This window comes from Scyliorhinus torazame, chromosome 9 (assembly GCF_047496885.1).
Source record: "Scyliorhinus torazame isolate Kashiwa2021f chromosome 9, sScyTor2.1, whole genome shotgun sequence".
NCBI lineage: Eukaryota > Metazoa > Chordata > Chondrichthyes > Carcharhiniformes > Scyliorhinidae > Scyliorhinus > Scyliorhinus torazame.
The window spans coordinates 272,518,224-272,538,110 of record NC_092715.1 but is presented as its reverse complement, the minus strand read 5'-3'; the positions used below and the strand labels follow the sequence as shown (position 1 = coordinate 272,538,110).

The 19,887-nt window shown below is 51.9% G+C and overlaps 1 protein-coding gene across 1 annotated transcript in view; it reads right to left on the bottom strand.

Annotated features, from left to right (window-relative positions):
- Positions 1-19,232, bottom strand: part of LOC140429921 (endophilin-A1-like) — a 157,617-nt gene extending 138,385 nt beyond the window's left edge. The window contains 1 exon segment of the mRNA XM_072517515.1: positions 19,116-19,232. Within this exon segment, the coding sequence (XP_072373616.1) occupies positions 19,116-19,142 (27 nt within the window). The 5' untranslated portion in view covers positions 19,143-19,232.
- Positions 19,233-19,887: the final 655 nt, after the last annotated feature.

Here is a 19,887-nt window from a genome sequence, read left to right as displayed (position 1 = left end):
GAACATTCTAACAACCAAACAGCTACCACAAATCTCATCACCAGAGTCAGCTCAATGCCATGGTGCACTGGGAGTGACAATGATGTTCTCCAGTGCTGTCAAGTCAAAAGGCTCATAGTACTCAATTAATCAGTCAGTCAGCGTAACCATGTCGACCACATATACCACAAGACCTGGCCATTCGCATTTTGCTCTGCAGATTCATCCTCAGGCGTCACTCTTCAATCCGCATCCAGAAGCTAGCTTGTGAATGACACTGCAGTTAGAAATTTGTACAGGCGATACATTCACCATTTCAATTATTTATCCACACTCTCTGGGTTTATTGTGCTGATCCCAAACACAGGTTTCTGATGTGTTGGGTGTTCTGGATCACATACAGGTCACCAACACTTGAAGTAGTGCAACACTATTTTATGAAAAGGTTAACTATTTAAACATACTCTCACTGTGGGTCAATACGATACTAGCTTTAACTAAAGACCTTTGCCTTTGTCCTAACCAGTCGATGCACTCAGCACATGGTGAATGTCTGTGTTGCAGGCTGTGAGCTCTGTGCTCCTAGCTAGCTGCTACTCGAATGAGCGGGAACTCTGATGCCCCCTGTCTTTATAGTGCGTGTGCTCTCACTGGTGATTGGCTGCGGTGTTGTGTATGCTGATTGGTCCCACTGTGTGTCCATCAGTGTGTGTCTGCACCATGATATACTGGTGTATATTATGACATTCCCCCTTTTATATAAAAAAATGTGCCTGCGTGACAATAAATAGTGTGTGGTGAATGTTCCTGACTACGTGTGTGCGAAATATTTACAGGACGATGTACATAAAAACTAAGCTATTTACATGGGGAGGTGCCTGGTGCAGAAAAAAACAGTGTGTCACACAAATAACGAGATGAACACTATATACAAACCACTTGAACGATTAAACGGAAGAACAGAGCAGACCAGAGAGTCCATTAGTGCAAAGTTCACAAATTAAGTCTCTGAGGTGGGCGACGAATTCTGGTTGACCGCCTCAAGGGTGGGTCGGGAGCCGCCGGCTGAGGAGCGGGCTGGACTGCGTCAGAGTGAGGAGGATGCAGAGTGACCGGAATCTCTGCAGAGTCCAGGTCAGGGACAACAGGGGGGCCTAGCACTGGCGGAGGATCATGTAGCGAGCGTGGAACGAGAAGAAGGGCACGCCGATTACAGCGCAGAATGGAACCATCCGGTAGACGAACTAGGAACGAGCGGGGGGCCACCTGCTGAAGAACCACAGCAGTTGCAGACCAGCCACCATCTGGAAGATGGATGCGGACGTTGCCATCTGGGGCCAGAGAGAGTGAACTCTTTGAACGAGGTTGAGCAATTTGCATGCCTGTGCGCCAAGCAGAGAGTCCTTCGAGGAGCCCATGATCTTGAAAGGAAGGATGGCTTTTTGTGACTTGTGCGTCACTTCGAGTTGGCATGATCCGGTAGCAGGAATGATGTTGCTATTGTCGTCCAATAGCTGTCAGGCAGATGGGAGAATGGTTGGTTTGACACAAAGGCTTTGGAAAGCAGACCACGCCATGAGATTGGCGGAGGCACCAGTGTCCAGGCGGAATTGTATTTGGGACCGGTTGACCGTCAGGGTGGCACACCACTCATCGTCTAGATCGATGCTGTATACCGACACCTGCTTCGGGGACAGCCTGTTTTTCGTTGCGACACCGACTCGAAAAGGCGCCTTCGGGTCCTCGGTGTCACTGCTGTGTGGGAGGTCGGAATCGGACTCGGTGCCCGTGGGTTGAATTGCCCGAACATTCCTGCGAGGCTGGCTGAAGCGATATGAATTGGAAGGCTGAGCTGCTCGGCAGAAGGCAGCATAGTGGCCAAGTCTGCCACATCATAGGCTTTGTCGAGATTTTGCGGGGCATTGCCGCTTTAAATGGGCGGAGCCACAGTTGCCGCACGTCGTGACGTCAGCACGTTCGCTGCGCCACCGCGCATGTGCGGTTCGGTCCTGCGTGGTGCGCGCCTGCGCATTACGTTCCTCCAAGTCGCCGTCCCCTCATTTGGTACAGGCGCGGGAGTCCGCGAAAAGCGCGCGAAATGGCCGCCCTCATCCAGGCTGAGGCCCTGGAGGTGTTCAATCACTTGGACCCGTTCCGCCTCGTGGGGACCTTGCCACGCCGTTTCAGCCGCTTGTTTCTGGGAGTACCGACTGGTGCCATTTTCATGTAGGACACAGGTCTCAATGGCGGTCGCTAGGGTGAGCTGCTTTACTTTGAGGAGCTGCTGACGTAGGGGGTCCGACTGAACACCGAAAACGATCTGGTCGCGTATCATGGAGTCAGAGGTGGGCCCGTAGCTGCAAGATTGCGCAAGGATGCGGAGGTGCGTTAAAAAGGATTGGAAAGGTTCGTCCTTACCGTGCAAACGCTGCCGGACCACATAGCATTCGAAACTTTCATTCACCTCTACGCTGCAGTGAGTGTCAAATTTGAGGAGAACCATCTTGAACTTCGTCTTGTCTTCGTCATCTGCAAAGGTGAGAGAGTTGAAAATATGGATGGCAGGTTCCCCGGCCGTGGAGAGGAGAAGAGCAATCTTTCTGGTGTCCGAGGCGCCCTCCCTGTCCGTGGCTTCGGGGAAGAGCTGGAAGCGCCGTTTGAAAATCTTCCAGTTGGCCCCAAGGTTGCCGGCGATGTGGAGCGGCGGCGGGCTGATGTTGTCCATGTTGCAGAATGATGGAATGCTGGCGGAAGGCAGATCACTTGCAGGTAGGTCTAAGAAGTGCTAGTATGCAACCACTCCTGGTACCATGATGTGTTGGATGTTCTGGATCACATACAGGTCACAAACACTTGAAGTAGTGCAACACTATTTTATTGAAAGGTTAACTATTTAAACATAGTTGAACTGTGGGTTAACACGATACCAGCTTTATCTAAAGACCTTTGCCTTGTCCGAACCAGTCGATGCACTCAGCACATGGTGAATGTCTGTGTTGCAGGCTGTGAGCTCTGTGCTCCTAGCTAGCTGCTACTCGAATGAGCGGGAACTCTGATGCCCCCTGTCTTTATAGTGCGTGTGCTCTCACTGGTGATTAGCTGCGGTGTTGTGTATGTTGATTGGTCCCACTGTGTGCCCATCAGTGTGTGTCTGCACCATGATATACTGGTGTATATTATGACAGTTTCCATTGCCTAATCAGACAGTGGGGAAAGACGACTCTTTCGCCCAGCATAAGGCTGCAGAATTTGCCAAGAGTGCACTCTCGGGATTTGAAATCTTGGAAATAAAAAGTGTGAATTCAAGATTTTTCTTTGATTTTGTAAACAATAAGATTATAGCGGATAACAGTGAGATGTGTCAGATTTTAGGAGCACAGTGTTAACGCGAATGCCGATTCCTGGGTCCTGCATCTTTAGATTCTCCCAATGTTTTCAAACTGAACCCAAGCTGACAAAATACAATGACTCTAACGCTGATATAATCAGAAACGCTGGTCTTAACTGTCTGCTGGTAAAATATTCAGTTCACAAGCATGCCTTCTGTTCGACCTGCTGTCATAAAGCACAGATAATAAACTCAGTCCAGGGACGAGCTTCAATTTGAGGGTAACTGTAGACACTCACTGAACAGAGAACAATGTTTTGGGATCATTACCCGCAAACCTTTCCCGAACATTCCAGAATGAGATGGTGATGGAGATGTGAATCATGGCTCCAGAAGAGGAAACATGGAACACTATGTTGATTGTAAAACTGTTTTTAGTTTATTTTCCTTAATATAGCTTCCTTGCAAATTTTAATTTAACATGTTGGTGAAATAGGGTAAATACAGGAGAGCAGTGGCTGTGGGGGTTCACTGTCGGACGTGTCGAAGAGAAACATAGAGAACACGGGAAGAGAAACAATCTTTTCAATTCTCATAACTGCTATAAAACAAGCACGCACCAAAGGAGATAGTGAATCGCGTCACTTCAACATATGAGCTGCAGATGATGGCTTCAAGCTCCAATTCACAGGTTTGAGTGCAAACTGCAATGCTGGACTGAGGGAGTGCTGCACTGTCAGAGGGTCAGTACTGAGGGAGTGCTGCACTGTCAGAGGGTCAGTACTGAGGGAGTGCTGTACTGTCAGAGGGTCAGTACTGAGGGAGTGCTGCACTGTCAGAGGGTCAGTACTTAGGGAGTGCTGCACTGTCAGAGGGTCAGTACTGAGGGAGTGCCGCACTGTCAGGGGGTCAGTACTGAGGGAGTGCTGCACTGTCAGAGGGTCAGTACTGAGGGAGTGCTGCACTGTCAGATGGTCAGTACTGAGGGAGTGCTGCACTGTCAGAGGGTCAGTACTGAGGGAGTGCTGCACTGTCAGAGGGTCAGTACTGAGGGAGTGCTGCCCTGTCAGAGGGTAGGTACTGAGGGAGTGCCGCACTGTCAAGGGTCAGTACTGAGGGAGTGCTGCACTGTCAGAGGGTCAGTACTGAGGGAGTGCGGCACTGTCAGAGGGTCAGTACTGAGGGAGTGCCGCACTGTCGGAGATGCTTTCTTTCATGTGGATGTAAAAGATCCTGTGATATATTTTGGGAAAATAACAAAGGAGCAGTCACTGTTCTCCTGATTGATTGTTTTTCTGAACCAAAATCAATAAAACTGATTACCTGATCATTATCATTCATAGAAACATAGAAAATAGAAGCAGGAGGAGGCCATTCGGCCCTTCGAGCCTGCTCCACCATTCATTATGATCATGGCTGATCATCAGTTCAATGCCCTGATCCCGCCTTCCCCCATATCCCTCGATCCCTTTTGCCCCAAGAGCGAAATCTAATTCCTTCTTGAAATTACAACATTTTGACCTCGACTACTTTCTGTGGGAGTGAATTCCACAGATTCACCGCTCTCTGGGTGAAGACATTTCCCCTCACCTCAGTCCTAAAAAGGTTCACCCCTTATCCTCAAACTATGACACCTAGTTCTGGACTCCCCCACCATCGGGAACATTCTTTCTGAATCTACCCTGTCTAATCCTGTTAGAATTTGTAAGTTTCCATGAGATCCCCTCTCACTCTTCTAAACTCCAATGAATATAATTCTAACCGATTTAGTCTCTCCTCATATGACAGTCCCACCATCCCTGGAATCAGTCTGGTAAACCTTCGCTGCTCTCCCTCCAGCGCAAGAACATCCTTCCTCAGAGAAGGACACCAAAACTGCCCACAACACTCCCGGTGTGGCCTCACCACTATGCTATATATAGGGGGCACAGTAGCACAGTGGAGGGGACACAGTAGCATAGTGGTTAGCACTGTTGCTTCACATCTCCAGGGTCCCAGGTCCGATTCCCCGCTGAGTCACTGTCTGTGCGGAGTCTGCACGTTCTCCCCGTGTGTGCGTGGGTTTCCTCCGGGTGCTCCGGTTTCCTCCCACAGTCCAAAGATGGGGTTACTGGGTTACGGGGATAGGGTGTATGTGTGGGCTTGGGTTGGGTGCTCTTTCCAAGGGCCGGCGCAGACTCGATGGGCCGAATGGCCTCTTCTGCACTGTATGTTCTATGATTCTGTACAATTGCAGTAAAACATCCCTGCTCCTGTACTCAAATCCTCTCGCTATGAAGCCAACATACCATTTGCCTTCTTCCCTGCCTGCTGTACCTGCCCGCTTACTTTCAGCGACTGGTGGGACTTGCTGTGTACAGATTGTTTGCTGCACATTTCCTGCAGTACAAGAGTGTTGACAAATATACCTCCGGGTTATCAACTGATTTGAGGTGTCCAGTCATTGTGACATTCAGGCTCATTTAAATGTCCAGGCACCGGATTCCCCCAACGCCAGGGAGCTGTTTAACACTGATCCACACAAATGTGGACCATTCGTAACGGCCCCTGGGTGGGGGGGTTTCTGAGCCATTGGAGATTCCCGGGTGGTCAGGGTCAGGACTGGTGGCACCCCGGCATTCTCGCTTGTATCACGGCATCCTGGGTGCCAGGCTGGTCGGGCCAGGGGTTCCTTCCCCAAGGGAGGTGGGGTGAGGGTGGCACAAGAGTCCCGGAAGAGGTCAGTTGCATGAAGTGGAGCGGGGGTGGGGGGGGGGTCCGGAAGCCACGGTGGAGGTGCTGAGGGGGAGTCGAAAGATCGGGGCTGCCTTTAAAAATGACTCCCCAATCCGCAAGTAGCCTTCCAGCTCTGGCGAGGTGGGAGATGATGGGCCCATTCCTCGCTGAGGTAAATAACTGGCAAAGAGCCGACCCGAAACTGGACAAGAATTTCACACCCATTGTCCAGAACCATTCGCACGGAACCTGCAATGTCCCATTCCGAGAGGAGATTTTACATTGCTCTCGTTGTCCATTTCGCAACATAGTCAACTCACTTCCTCAGCCATTCACCTTCCATTCGATAGCACTCTGTGAGGGTATGGGGACGGGGCTGAGGGGATGGGGAACGGGGGCTGAGGGGATGGGGAACGGGGGCTGAGGGGATGGGGAACGGGGGCTGAGGGGATGGGGAACGGGGTCTGAGGGGATGGGGAAGGGGGCTGAGGGGATGGGGAAGGGGGGCTGAGGGGATGGGGAACAGGGGCTGAGGGGATGGGGAAGGGGGTCTGAGGGGATGGGGTAAGGGGGCTGAGGGGATGGGAACGGGGGCTGAGGGGATGGGGAATGGGGTCTGAGGGGATGGGGAAGGGGGCTGAGGGGATGGGGAAGGGGGGCTGAGGGGATGGGGAACAGGGGCTGAGGGGATGGGGAACGGGGGCTGAGGGGATGGGGAACAGGGGCTGAGGGGATGGGGAACGGGGGCTGAGGGGATGGGGAAGGGGGCTGAGGGGATGGGGAACGGGGGCTGAGGGGCTGGGGAACGGGGGCTGAGGGGATGGGGACGGGGGCTGAGGGGATGGGGAAGGGGGTCTGAGGGGATGGGGTAAGGGGGCTGAGGGGATGGGGAACAGGGGCTGAGGGGATGGGGACGGGGGCTGAGGGGATGGGAACGGGGGCTGAGGGGATGGGGAAGGGAGCTGAGGGGATGGGGAACGGGGGCTGAGGGGATGGGGACGGGGGCTGAGGGGATGGGGAACGGGGGCTGAGGGGCTGGGGAACGGGGGCTGAGGGGATGGGGAACAGGGTCTGAGGGGATGGGGAAGGGGGCTGAGGGGATGGGGAACAGGGTCTGAGGGGATGGGGTAAGGGGGCTGAGGGGATGGGGAACAGGGTCTGAGGGGATGGGGAACAGGGTCTGAGGGGATGGGGTAAGGGGGCTGAGGGGATGGGGAACGGGGGCTGAGGGGATGGGGAAGGGGGTCTGAGGGGATGGGGACAGGGGCTGAGGGGATGGGGAACGGGGGCTGAGGGGATGGGGACGGGGGCTGAGGGGATGGGGAACGGGGGCTGAGGGGATGGGGACGGGGGCTGAGGGGATGGGAACGGGGGCTGAGGGGATGGGGAACGGGGGTCTGAGGGGATGGGGACGGGGGCTGAGGGGATGGGGAACAGGGGCTGAGGGGATGGGGACGGGGGCTGAGGGGATGGGGAACGGGGGCTGAGGGGATGGGGAAGGGGGTCTGAGGGGATGGGGTAAGGGGGCTGAGGGGATGGGGACGGGGGCTGAGGGGATGGGAACGGGGGCTGAGGGGATGGGGAACGGGGGCTGAGGGGATGGGGACGGGGGCTGAGAGGATGGGGAACGGGGGCTGAGGGGATGGGGACGGGGGCTGAGGGGATGGGGACGGGGGCTGAGGGGATGGGAACGGGGGCTGAGGGGATGGGGAACGGGGGCTGAGGGGATGGGGACGGGGGCTGAGGGGATGGGGAACGGGGGCTGAGGGGATGGGGACGGGGGCTGAGGGGATGGGAACGGGGGCTGAGGGGATGGGAACGGGGGCTGAGGGGATGGGGGACAGGGTCGGGAATGTCATGCTGATGTTGCGGTTTTTGTTCTAGAAGAATTTGATAGGATCTGGATCCAATTGTCTGAAGAGTGACTTGGACGGAACCGTTAATACTGCCAGATCTGCTGAGATTTTGCAGCATTTTCTGTTTTTCCCAGAGTATTCCACTCTTGTGACACCAGGGCCCAGACTCTCAGATTCGGAGGTAAGTGTGGAGGATCTGTAGTGTTTTACGTGGGAAAATACCAATGCTACGACCAGTGGGGGGCTCGCAGCCGCGCCACGTAAAGCTCCCGGCCTCCATGAAACTAACGGCCGGACCATGGCCGGGTCCGTGACTGTGCATGCGCACCCCTTCGGCACTCCCTCGCCACGCCTGTCCACCCAGCCCTCGCGGAAGCCTCCCTTGGCCAGCAGCACAGCTCCCGCCCGACTGTCCATGCCGCCACGCCGGGTTCCCGCACAGCCATGACCATGAGTCAACCACGCGGTCGGGATCCCAGCCCATCGGGGGCGGAGCATCGGGGGAGGACTTCAGGTGACGCGCCAAAGCCGTTTCAGAGGGGGCGGAGCACAGAAAACCTGCGTCAAACAGGCGCCGCCCCCGATTTCGGCATCAAAAGGGATTCTCCGCCCGATCACCGATTATGAAATCAACTTCGGGGAATGGAGAACCCCACCCCAGATTCTTAAACTGATTGGCCTCAAATTCCAGTTGTACAAATCTCAATTTCGATGCACAAAATACCCTCCTAACCCTCCAATACAGAGGGAGCAGGAGGCACAAGCTCATTGTGGGTCAGTAATGTGCCTCTTGCAATATGTTTAAAGGCCAAAACTTCATCTGTAGTGTGCCGTCCTCAGGACACACATTAGTCCTTTTGTGAATGTAAATAAGGGTGCCTTCCACCTGATTGAGGCCCTGTGTGTGAGGGCCTCACCCTGACAGCCATTCAGCTACAGGTGTCAGTCTCACACTCACTGTCTCCATGGACTAACCTGAATTTGTGGGCTGCCCATTGTTTTGCTGTGACTGGGTTTGGCAATACAGTGGGTGTGGAGGGTGTGAAGTATGGAAATGTGTACAGTGTATTTACACTGTGCCTAATGAAACCTCCGCTCTTTGTGTAATGCTTAAAATCTATCAACAAGATGAATGTTCTGGGAGCTGAAAAATACCCTGCCGAAAAATAGAGGCAAAATCCTCCTCCTCCAGCTCATTGTGTGCTTCATTCGTCACGAATATAACGAGCATCTGTTATATGATAGCTTAAATATAAAAGAAATTCATCTCCATTTAACAATTAATATCAACCACAGCAAAGGAAATCGGACTCCAACATCGATTGAACAATTTAAAGTAACAAGACAACAGCTGGTTATCTTTAATATCTGAAATGTTATCATCTCCGTCTGTGATGCAGAATATTGCTTTGCAGCACGGGGATCAGTGGTGTACAGGAGATGGTTCGTGGGCAGACCCGTCTCATAAGAGACATTGTCTCGGGAAACTCATTGATAATACAACCATTCTACAGGCAAAACGGTGGAGCCTCAGTGACCAAAGTGACGGGCGAGCGTTTGCATATATCACCCGTCATATTAATGAAGAATAGGGGGCCAGTGCAAGGCTCATAATTCTGAAAAGAGGCGTCTCACCCCTGTTTGAGGCCCACTTTGTGAAACTGGTCCGTCACAACCTCAGACCACGCCATTCCGGAAACGGTGATCCAGCTGCATCTCAAACAGTGGAACCTAAATGGGCAGCTTCAATAATTCATCAGTTTGGTGGCCACCACCTTCGTACAATTAAACACGATTAATATTGTACAATGTTAGGTGGGAAGCTGAGAAGTGTTGAACCTCAAAGGAACTTTGATGTCCTTGTTCAGGAACCACTAAAAGCCATCACACAGTCACAACAAGCAAATAAAAAGGCAAATGGTGTTGGTGAGATACCATTCACGAGGGCCACAGGGGGAATGGCTGACTCACCTCCCCGTAGACTTTGTACAATAGGAGTTCCTGTGGCGAGCGGGAGCTCCACTCAGCTGCGGCTGGTTAGCGGGACATTTAAATGTGGCTCCCAGGCCCGGACTGGGAGTCCCCGATGGTGCTGGGCCGGGCCGTTTGTTATGTGAGCCGGGATAGCAGCTTTATTTTCAGTTTAAACTGAACCAGTTTTGCCTCTCACTCAGCGCCTGCTGGAATTATTACCGTCAGCCGTTATTCCAAGAGGATTTAAGTGTAGGAGTAACGATGTGTCACTGTAATTATATAGAGCCTTGGTGAGGCTGCACCTGGAGGATTGTGTGCAGGGCTGGCCTCCTTACCCAAGAGGGAGTTCAGTGAGTTCAATTAATTCTTGTGGTGGAGGGAATGTCCTGTGAGGAGATATAAGCTAGCCGGGGCCTCTATTCTCCCGAGTTTCAAAGAATGTGAGGTGATCTCATTCAAACATATACAATCCTTACAGGGCCCGACACCATAGGTGCACCAAGAATGTTTCTCCTGGCTGGGAGATCTAGAATCAGAGGATCTGGAGCCAGGGGATACATAACCAGTAGATCCGGAACCAGGGGATCCAGAACCGGGGGATCAGGAACCGGTGGATCCAGCACCGGGGGAGTCCAGAACCGGGGGGTGTCTAGAACCGGTGGCTCCAGAACCAGGGGATCCAGAACCAAGGGACACTGTTTCAGCATAAGGAGCAGCCTATGTCGGACCGAGGTGACAAGGGATATCTTTACTCAGAGGGTGGTGACTCTCTGGAATTCTCTACGTCAGAGGCTGTGGAAACTCAGTCACGGAGGATGTTCAAGACTGAGGTCAATGGATTTCTAGACATTAAAAATATGACGAGAGATGGGAGAATGTGGGAAGATGGGAGAAGATCAGCAATGATCCCACTCAATGATAGAGAGGGCAAAAAGGATGAATGTTTTTCCTGCTCCTATTTATGTTCTTACCCACAATTAACTAAACACAAACTGACATTTGTGCCTCTTCAGTGACCAGAAAGATACAAGTAAAGCTGTCAACAATGGAGAATTGATCATAAACGTGTCAGAGAGAATTAAAATCCATAAAAATACCAAACCTCTGAGACCATCTCCTGCTGAAGCACCAGTGACGAAGACGGAGTTCCTCAGGCATCAGCAAGGACCCCGGACAATGTCTGCCCCTTTCAGCTAGGGGATTAACAAGCCTCTCTCTGGTCCACTTGCTGGATCTGATTCTTGTCAAAACCCTCCTGATCCTGCAATGGTCTCAAGGCAAAGGGAAGATCCACCATCTTTCACTGGGAGGGGCAGACATAAGGCAAGAGGGCAGCTCAGCCCGACAGCAAGTGGTGGAAGGTGTAGAAAGAAGAGAATCCCAAGAAATGAACAAGAACCGGCAAAACTGAACGGAAATGGCTTAAACAAATGGAACTTCCCCGTCACTTGTCAAAACCCCAGCTCCACAAAGCAGAACGTGAGTGGCAATGGGCCTATTTTAAAGGGATGTGATACAATGACGTGACATTGGGAATGAAAACATCCAGGTAGGAAAACTCTGGCTGAATTTGCATAATTCCTCACCCTATGACCTGCAACGTGATCTCCTGTAACACTGTCCAGTCAGAAGCAGAAAAGCAACTTGCTCCTTTTACTCAGTTCTCTATTCCGCAGGAGAACCTAAACTAAAGAAATGTTTATCATTCAATATTTGGGAAGGGAGCAGTTCCCTAATCTCCATGGCCAGTTAACTGTTGATCCCTATAATCAGGAAGCTTTGGCCATTTCAATCCCCAGCCTTTGGCGGGTAAATTGTCCAATATTCACACACGTACAGTACATCTGGAAAGGCTGCTGAGTTCTCCTTAACCAAAGGCATTGAGACCCTTAAGCCACCAAACAATCTCCACCCCAGCAGCTAACTAAACACCGATTCGGGATAGGATCTGTGACTTAGTTGTCTAAACTCGGATAGCTTATGATATTTTTATTCAATGTTCATGCACAGAATAACGCTAAATCTCCCAATCCTCTTGCTGTAATCCCATGGTTACAAACTCTATTGCAGTAAGCTGTGTTTACAATTGAATAGAATCATAGAATCTACAGTGCAGAAGGAGGCTATTCGGCCCATTATGTCTGCACCGGCCCTTACAAAGAGCACCCGACTCAGGCCCATAAATCTACCCAAGAACCGTAACCCAATACCCCCCCCACTTAACCCTTTTTGGACACTAAGGGCAATTTATCACGGCCAATCCACCCAACCTGCACAACTTTGGACTGTGGGAGGAAACCGGAGCACCCGGAGGAAACCCACGCACACGGGGGAGAACGTGCAGACTCCGCACAGACAGTGACCCAAGCCAGAATCGAACCTGGGACCCTGGAGCTGTGAAGCAACGGTGCTAACCACTATGCTACCATGCTGCCCAGAGTTGTGTATACAATTCGAAGAAAGAAAGAGGACATTAGAATAAAAGTTGCACAAAGAAAGTCAGAGAAACTTTCAATTTGTTATTGGAGGTTTTTCAGGTAATTGTGCAGTGGCTGTGAACACTCCTTCCACTACTGAAGGAGTTACACAAACTTACCATCCCTGTTCTTAGTCATCTATTACCTGCAGTTTCCCAGTAAGATTAACACAGTTGGTTGAATTAATTCATCAGCGTGTGGTAGAACGCCACTATCTCTGTGATCTGAAATAATCAGTGGGATTTCACATAAATAAAACAAAGTAGATGGGGTAACAAGATCCAATTGCTTTTTCCGATCCCAGTCAAACTCAAGTCACAGATATTAGACCCGCGTCCACGTTACAGAGCTGTCTGAGACCCGGGGCAAGTATAGAGAGAAAGCAGCCCTGACAACCTCAATTACTGAATTAAATACACAATTTAGCAACCTGAACAGGATTATACATGTTTATGTGATATAATCAAGGTTATGCACCTATCGATGAAGATTCAGGTCCTTTAGGAAACTACGCTATTGCTGTATAACTGATTAATTATACGGTGAATAATAATTTCAGAGCGCAGTACATAATCTGTGCCATTTCCTTCTTGTTGAATCGAGTCATGTTGATGCTCCCAATGCCTTTTTGTCAAAGTCTAGACTTGTGGATTTATCCTCGGAGAGATAGATAGATGATATTGTTATGAACTTTCCCCTTCATCATCTGGACACACACTTCCCACTGTAACATCAACTTTCAATGAAATCAGTTCACAGGAGCTGTGCACTGTGTCATTCTATTATTGCACTTCGCCCAAGAGTGATCAGAATCGCACCTGGGCCCTGGCACGGTGAGGCAGTAGTGCTAACCACTCTGCCACCCTCCGCGCTGTGCCGTCAGCAGCGTGCACAGCTGCGTGGCAGTCTTGCCGGCTGCGGCAATGGTGTTCCGTGCCCGTCCACCCCGACCCCACAGACCACCTCCTGGTCCCGCTCCGCTAACTGCCCCGGCCCTGGCAAAAGCCCCCCAGCCAGCGGCAGAACTGTCAGCAAACTCTGGCGATGTTGGACACTTTCCGTCCCCCCTCTCTCTCCCTCAGCAGCCGCCACGCCGGTTTCACGATTTTTAAAAACACAAGTGAACCGCGCCATCGGGAATCCGGCCCATCGGAGACCGGAGCGTCACGGGGGCCCCGGAGAATACAAGGGGTCAGGCCCGCTAATGATATGCAAACAGTGTTTACTGTACGCGGCGGCAGCACGATAGCGCAGCGGTTAGCCCTGCTGCCTCACGGCGCTGAGGTCCCAGGTTCGTTCCCGGCTCTGGGTTACTGTCCGTGTGGAGTTTGCACATTCTCCCCGTGTCTGCGTGGGTTTTGCCCCCATAACCCAAAAGATGTGCAGGGCAGGTGGATTGGCCACGTTAAATTGCCCCTTAATTGGGAAAAAATGAATTGCCCACTCTAAATTTAAAAAAAAAATATTGTACATGCGGTCCGGAACGCAGTGATGCTGCTATCGAGGTGGCGGAGAATTGAGATTTGGCGTATAATCAACGCCCGCAGCGATTTTCGCGTTGTAGCCGATTCTTCGCCCAATCGCATTTCACGATTCTGGCGTCAGCCGCCGGTAAGTCCCACCCCTGCTCCATGGTGTGTCACTCAAAAAAATGTTCAGGAAAATTGAGGGAGGTGAATTCCATCTCACCTTGCTTTATATAAACATTTGCTAGGCCTTCGCAATCCTCTCCTCTCCTCCAGTGAGCTGTGGGTCTTGTTATAGAGAGTGCAGTAAACCACACCACGCAGGAAATTCAATGCACAGAAGAGTGAAGTGATTAATTTTGGAAAGACAAACACAGAGAGACAATATAAAATAAAGGGTGAAATTCTAAAGAGGGAGCAGAAGCACGGGAACCTGGGACTAAAAGGATTAGACAGGGTAGGTTCAGAAAGAATGTTCCCGATGGTGGGGGAATCTGGAATTCGGGGTCACAGTTTGAGGATAAGGGGCAAACCTTTTCGGACTGAGGTGAGGGGAAATTTCTTCACCCAGAGAGCGGTGAATCTGTGGAATTCACTCCCACAGAAAGTAGTTCAGGCCAAAACGTTGTGTAATTTCAAGAAGGAATTAGATACAGCTCTTGGAGCTAAAGGGACCAGGGGCTGTGGGGGGAAGGCGGGATCAGGGTATTGAACTTGATGATCAGCCATGATCATAATGAATGGGGGAGCAGGCTCGAAGGGCCGAATGGCCTCCTCCTGCTTCTATTTTCTATGTTTCTGTGTAAATATGCATAAACCACTGGCGGTGGCAGGACAGCTTGAGAAAGTGAATAAGGTCCGGGGGTCCTAAATAGGGGCATGGAGTTATCATAAACTTTTATTATAGAAACCTAGTTCAGATTCAGTGGGACTATTGTGTCCAGTTCTGGGTATCTCACATTGGGAAGGATGCAAATGCACAGAGTGCAGGAAAGATTCACAGGAACGGTGCCAAATCGCAGGGATGAGGAATTTTGGTGTTGGAGAAGTTGGGACAGTTCTCCTTGGAGAAGAGAAGGTCGAGTGGAGATTTGAGGGGTCAGGATAGAGTAGACCGGGAGAACCTGGTCTTGTTGGTGTAAGGATGGGGAACCAGAGGGTCCCGCTTTACGGCGATTGACAAAAGAAGCAATGGCAAAATGAGGAATAACATTTTCACGCAGCAAGTGTGCAGGACCCCAAATGAACCCCCCCCCCCCCCGAGGGTGTGGTGGAGGCAGACACATTTGAGGCTTTCTCAAGAGGATAGGATAGTCATCGGAAGAGAAAAGTAAACGGCAGGACTGTGGAGAGAAGGCGGAGGAGTGGGACTGGGCAGATAGATAGTATGGACCAGACAGGCTGAATGGTCTCCCGTAATCCCAGATTCTAAGATTACCTTTCCTTCATTCAGACTGAAAATTCAGGCATTAATTATGACCAACACTAAGAAGGTCATCTAACTGGAGGAGTTTTATAACAAAAGAACATTGTCAGTACGTTTGAAAAGTTTCACTTCCATAAGCAGCCTGACCTAAAAACCCAGCTGTAATATTCCCACTGCAGCAACTTCCAGTCAGTTACATCATTCAGCTCTTCTCCAGAGCACCAGCTTTTAAATAAACCCCTTCCTAGGTTTAGCACAGATTACATCAAATGAATTTCTAAATAACCAACTGTCTAATAGAGAGCATTTAATTCAGACGGCCTCGGATGGAATCCAGGTATTTGCAAAGTCAGATATCCATCCAAATAGTTTGGAAATATACAAAACATTTTGATCACCAACAATGCTGCTCCAAGAACTCTTCAGTAAAAGTATGTGGGAAGCGGCTGATGAGAAGGTCATACAAACTCAACCTGTTCTCTGATGCTCTTTAGGAAACAGTTTGCCCCGTCTGGCCTGCACCTGACTCCAGTCCCACACCAACACAATTGCATCAAATCACTGCAAAATCCTGAAACACCCTCCCTAACAGCACTGTGGGTGTACCTACACCGCAGCGACTGCGGCGGTTCAAAAAGGCCGCTCATCACCACCTTGGAGGGTAATTAGGGACGGCCAACAAATACTGGTCTCGGCAGCGACTCCCACATCTTGAGAACAAATTTATGAAAAGGCTCATTGTAGAATCCGCTAAAGCAACAGGCATTGTGACCGGTCAAATAGAAATTAAAGATTGTATTGATTTATGATATTACACCCTCCACTCCCCAGAGAGTCTCCCTCCTCGACCTGCCCCCAAGTCGGGGATTTATACTAGACGCCTGATCCCCAGTTAAGGGTGAAACCCCGCCCCCTCATTACTGGGCCCCACCCCCTCATTACTGGGCCCTGCCCCCTCATTACCAGGGAGCTCATTTTCAGAGGGGGTCACCTGGAATCTAATAGTCCTGATACCGTGACATCATTGAGAATAATAACATCCCCTCCCTGAGTGCGGAGATAGAGCCATGTCCATGTCTAGCTGGGTCTAATGGTGCCTTAGGCGTCCTAGCGCGGGAATGGCCGTCGAGGGCCGAACGTGTGGTGTCCGGTGTGTAGCAAACTGGGGAGCGGCGCTCCCCGCGCGGAGCAGCTCGGCGGGATTGTAGGTGCTGCGGTGGCCGGGGACGTTGACGGCTTTGGTTCTGATGGTGGCCCAGAATCAGAGTGTAGCGATCTTGGCCCGCCATTTCAGAGTCCTCTACGTCTGAAATGGGCTGCCCTCGGCAGGTGTGCCCAGGACCAACGCCGACGACTGGGGCGGAGGTGAGTTTGAGCTGGGGGGCAGTTTTGGTCTGAAATCTCCGGAATCGGGCCTGGCGACTCTTGGATGCTCCCACGGAGGTGATCCACAAGCCGGTTCGATTCACAGCCTTGTGCCCTTGCTCGGTGTAAGGCCGGTCCTGTCTGGGTCAACGGTGTCCACGTGGCTTCTTCTCCAAAGTTTTGGACGTACACCAGGTCTCCCACCGCGAAGGTGCGTAAGGGCGATCGACACCGGCGTCAGTCTCGGCCTGATATTGGTCCCGGCGGATTTTCCCACCGACGCCCGGGGGGGACTAAACTCAAACATGCTCGCAACGAACGGCCCATTGACAATTCAGCCGGAGCGAACTCTGCCGTGATGGGTGGCGGGGTCCTGTAACAACACAGGAACCGTGCCAGCCCCGACTGCGAGGACCCCGAGGGCGGATTCTTCATCTGTTTTTAAAAGTCTGGACAGCGCGATCCGACAATCCATTCGGCGCTGGGTGGTACGGGGCGGTCTGTACAGGTTATATCCCGTGGGTAACCATCAATGCCCCAAACTCCACCTTGGAAACGTTGTCCTATTATCCCAGATCAGAATCTGCAGCTGAGGGGGAAACTATTGGTAAATGTAGGTCAATGTTTCTCTTTAACATCTCAGCTGGTTTAAAGAGCAATAAGGAACTGACCCAGTTCGAGAAGAGGCAGTTACCTGTCAATCAATTGAAGCCTGATTCGGGCCTCAATAGGGGTGATTACTTCGGAATTTTAAACTGGTGTGAGTCGTCCCAGCTCCCCCAGGATCTCCGGCAGGAGATTCAGCACGCACACAGCCAGAGAGCCCGAGTGAGATTTCAGTGAGCGGCACGGTGGGGGTGAGCTGCACGGTGGGGGTGAGCTGCACGGTGGGGGTGAGCTGCACGGTGGGGGTCAGCTGCACGGTAGTGGTGAGCTGCACGGTGGGGGTGAGCTGCACGGTGGGGGTGAGCTGCACGGTTGGGGTGAGCTGCGCCGTGGTGAGCTGCACGGTGGTGGTGAGTTGCACGGTGGGGGTGAGCTGCGCGGTGGGGGTGAGCTGCGCCGTGGTGAGTTGCACGGTGGGGGTGAGCTGCACGGTGGGGGTGAGCTGCACGGTGGGGGTGAGCTGCACGGTGGGGGTGAGCTGCACGGTGGGGGTGAGCTGCACGGTGGGGGTGAGCTGCGCGGTGGGGGTGAGCTGCACGGTGGGGGTGAGCTGCGCGGTGGGGGTGAGCTGCGCGGTGGGGGTGAGCTGCACGGTGGGGGTGAGTTGCACGGTGGGGGTGAGCTGCACGGTGGGGGTGAGCTGCACGGTGGGGGTGAGCTGCACGGTGGGGGAGAGCTGCACGGTGGGGGTGAGTTGCACGGTGGGGGTGAGCTGCACGGTGGGGGTGAGCTGCACGGTGGTGGTGAGCTGCACGGTGGGGGTGAGCTGCACGGTGGGGGTGAGCTGCACGGTGGGGGTGAGCTGCACGGTGGGGGTGAGCTGCACGGTGGGGGTGAGCTGCACGGTGGGGGTGAGCTGCACGGTTGGGGTGAGCTGCACGGTGGGGGTGAGCTGCACGGTGGGGGTGAGCTGCACGGTGGGGGTGAGCTGCACGGTGGTGGTGAGCTGCACGGTGGTGGTGAGCTGCACGGTGGGGGTGAGCTGCACGGTGGGGGTGAGTTGCACGGTGACTGTGCGAGGCTGGGTCTGTGGGTTCAGACAGTTACTCTGGAGCTGGAAGTGATATTTTATCCTCTGAATCTTTCAGAGTAATTCTCAGGGAGAAACTGGCAGAACCGTCTGAAGTTAGCGAATAAAATCACTTCTCCGGATGGTTTCCATCCCAGTGTAATTATCCAGAGGAAGTCAGCACCTCTGGGCAATTGCTGGGAATACGGGGAAATTCCGAGAGTGATTCCCAACGCATCACTGGAGTTCTCCTGAATGTGATCACGGGAACCAGGAGGTTATGGGAATGTCTATGATTGTGGGAAAAGCTCTTTAACCATGTGGCAAGAATATTTTTTGTCAGTAAATGTTAAACTGCCCCAATATTGTGATTTTATTAAAACTTTTATTCCTTTCTCAGAGTCACAAAGCCAATACGCAGACGGGGAAAGCCCTTATCCAGCTCACTGCCTGCCCCAAAAAACAATTCCAATTCAAATTGAATGCAATTCATTGTCTCCACAAAAGAGACAGACAAGATCCACAAAAACAGCCATTACAACAATCTCGGGCTCGTCCAATATTGTGAAGAGTGTCTAAGACCCAACCTATTCGCAGAAGAGAAGACAACTTTATTCAGACTGAAACTCAGGACATTAAAGGGTACTCAGATAATCAAAATGTAACGGAGGGGGGAGGGAGGGGGAAGCGGGGGAGGGTATCCCTCCGTGTGAACGAGGCAATAAACTCATGCCACAGATGTTTCAATATTGAATGATGATGGGATGGTCGATACTGGGAAAGGTGCCAAAAAGTCCGATATCTCACTTATTCCTAATGAACCAATAACTTCTCAGGATTCTGTGATTTTGTACCTGATGCCGGGATGAATTTTCCACCATGTTCTGAGAAAGAAGGAAGCTGTGAATCCAAATCTTCACCCAGTTCCACCAAGAATATCCCCCAAACGATGGCAGGAACCTCCTGGACTGGGAGACAGTTCGGAATCGGGGCTTCCATTGTGGTTCTGGCTGTTGGCCCATAGAAGCTTCCTCACCTAACACAAGAGCGTCATGGTTATTTTTATAATCACTTTGTTAGCCCCCAGCTGGAGTAGTGTGTACAATTCTGGTCACCACACCACAGAAAGGATGTGATTGACCTGGAGAGAGTGCAGAGGACATTCACCAGGATGTTGCCTGGGCCGGAGCGTTTCAGAGGCTGGCCAGGCTGGGGTTGTTTTCCCTGGAGCAGAGAAGACTGAGGAGGGACCAGATTGAGATTTAGGGACAGAGATAGCGTGGGTAGGAAGGAACCTTTCCCCTTCATGAAGGGATCAATAACCAGGGGGCAGAGATTTAAGGTGAGGGGCAGGAGGGATGTGAGGAGAAACCTTTTCACCCAGAGGGGGGTGGGAGTCTGGAACTCGCTGCCTGAAAGGGGGGTGGAGGCAGAGACCCTCAGAACAATTAAGAAGCATTTAGATGAGCACGTGAAACGCCGCAGCAGACAAGGCCACGCACCAAGTGCTGGAAAATGGGATTGGAATAGCTCTGTGCTTAATGGCTGGCACTTAACCACGTTCATTCTTCGAGAAGAAAATTATCACCATGAGGTCTGAGAGGGAAGATTGCTGTATATCGTATT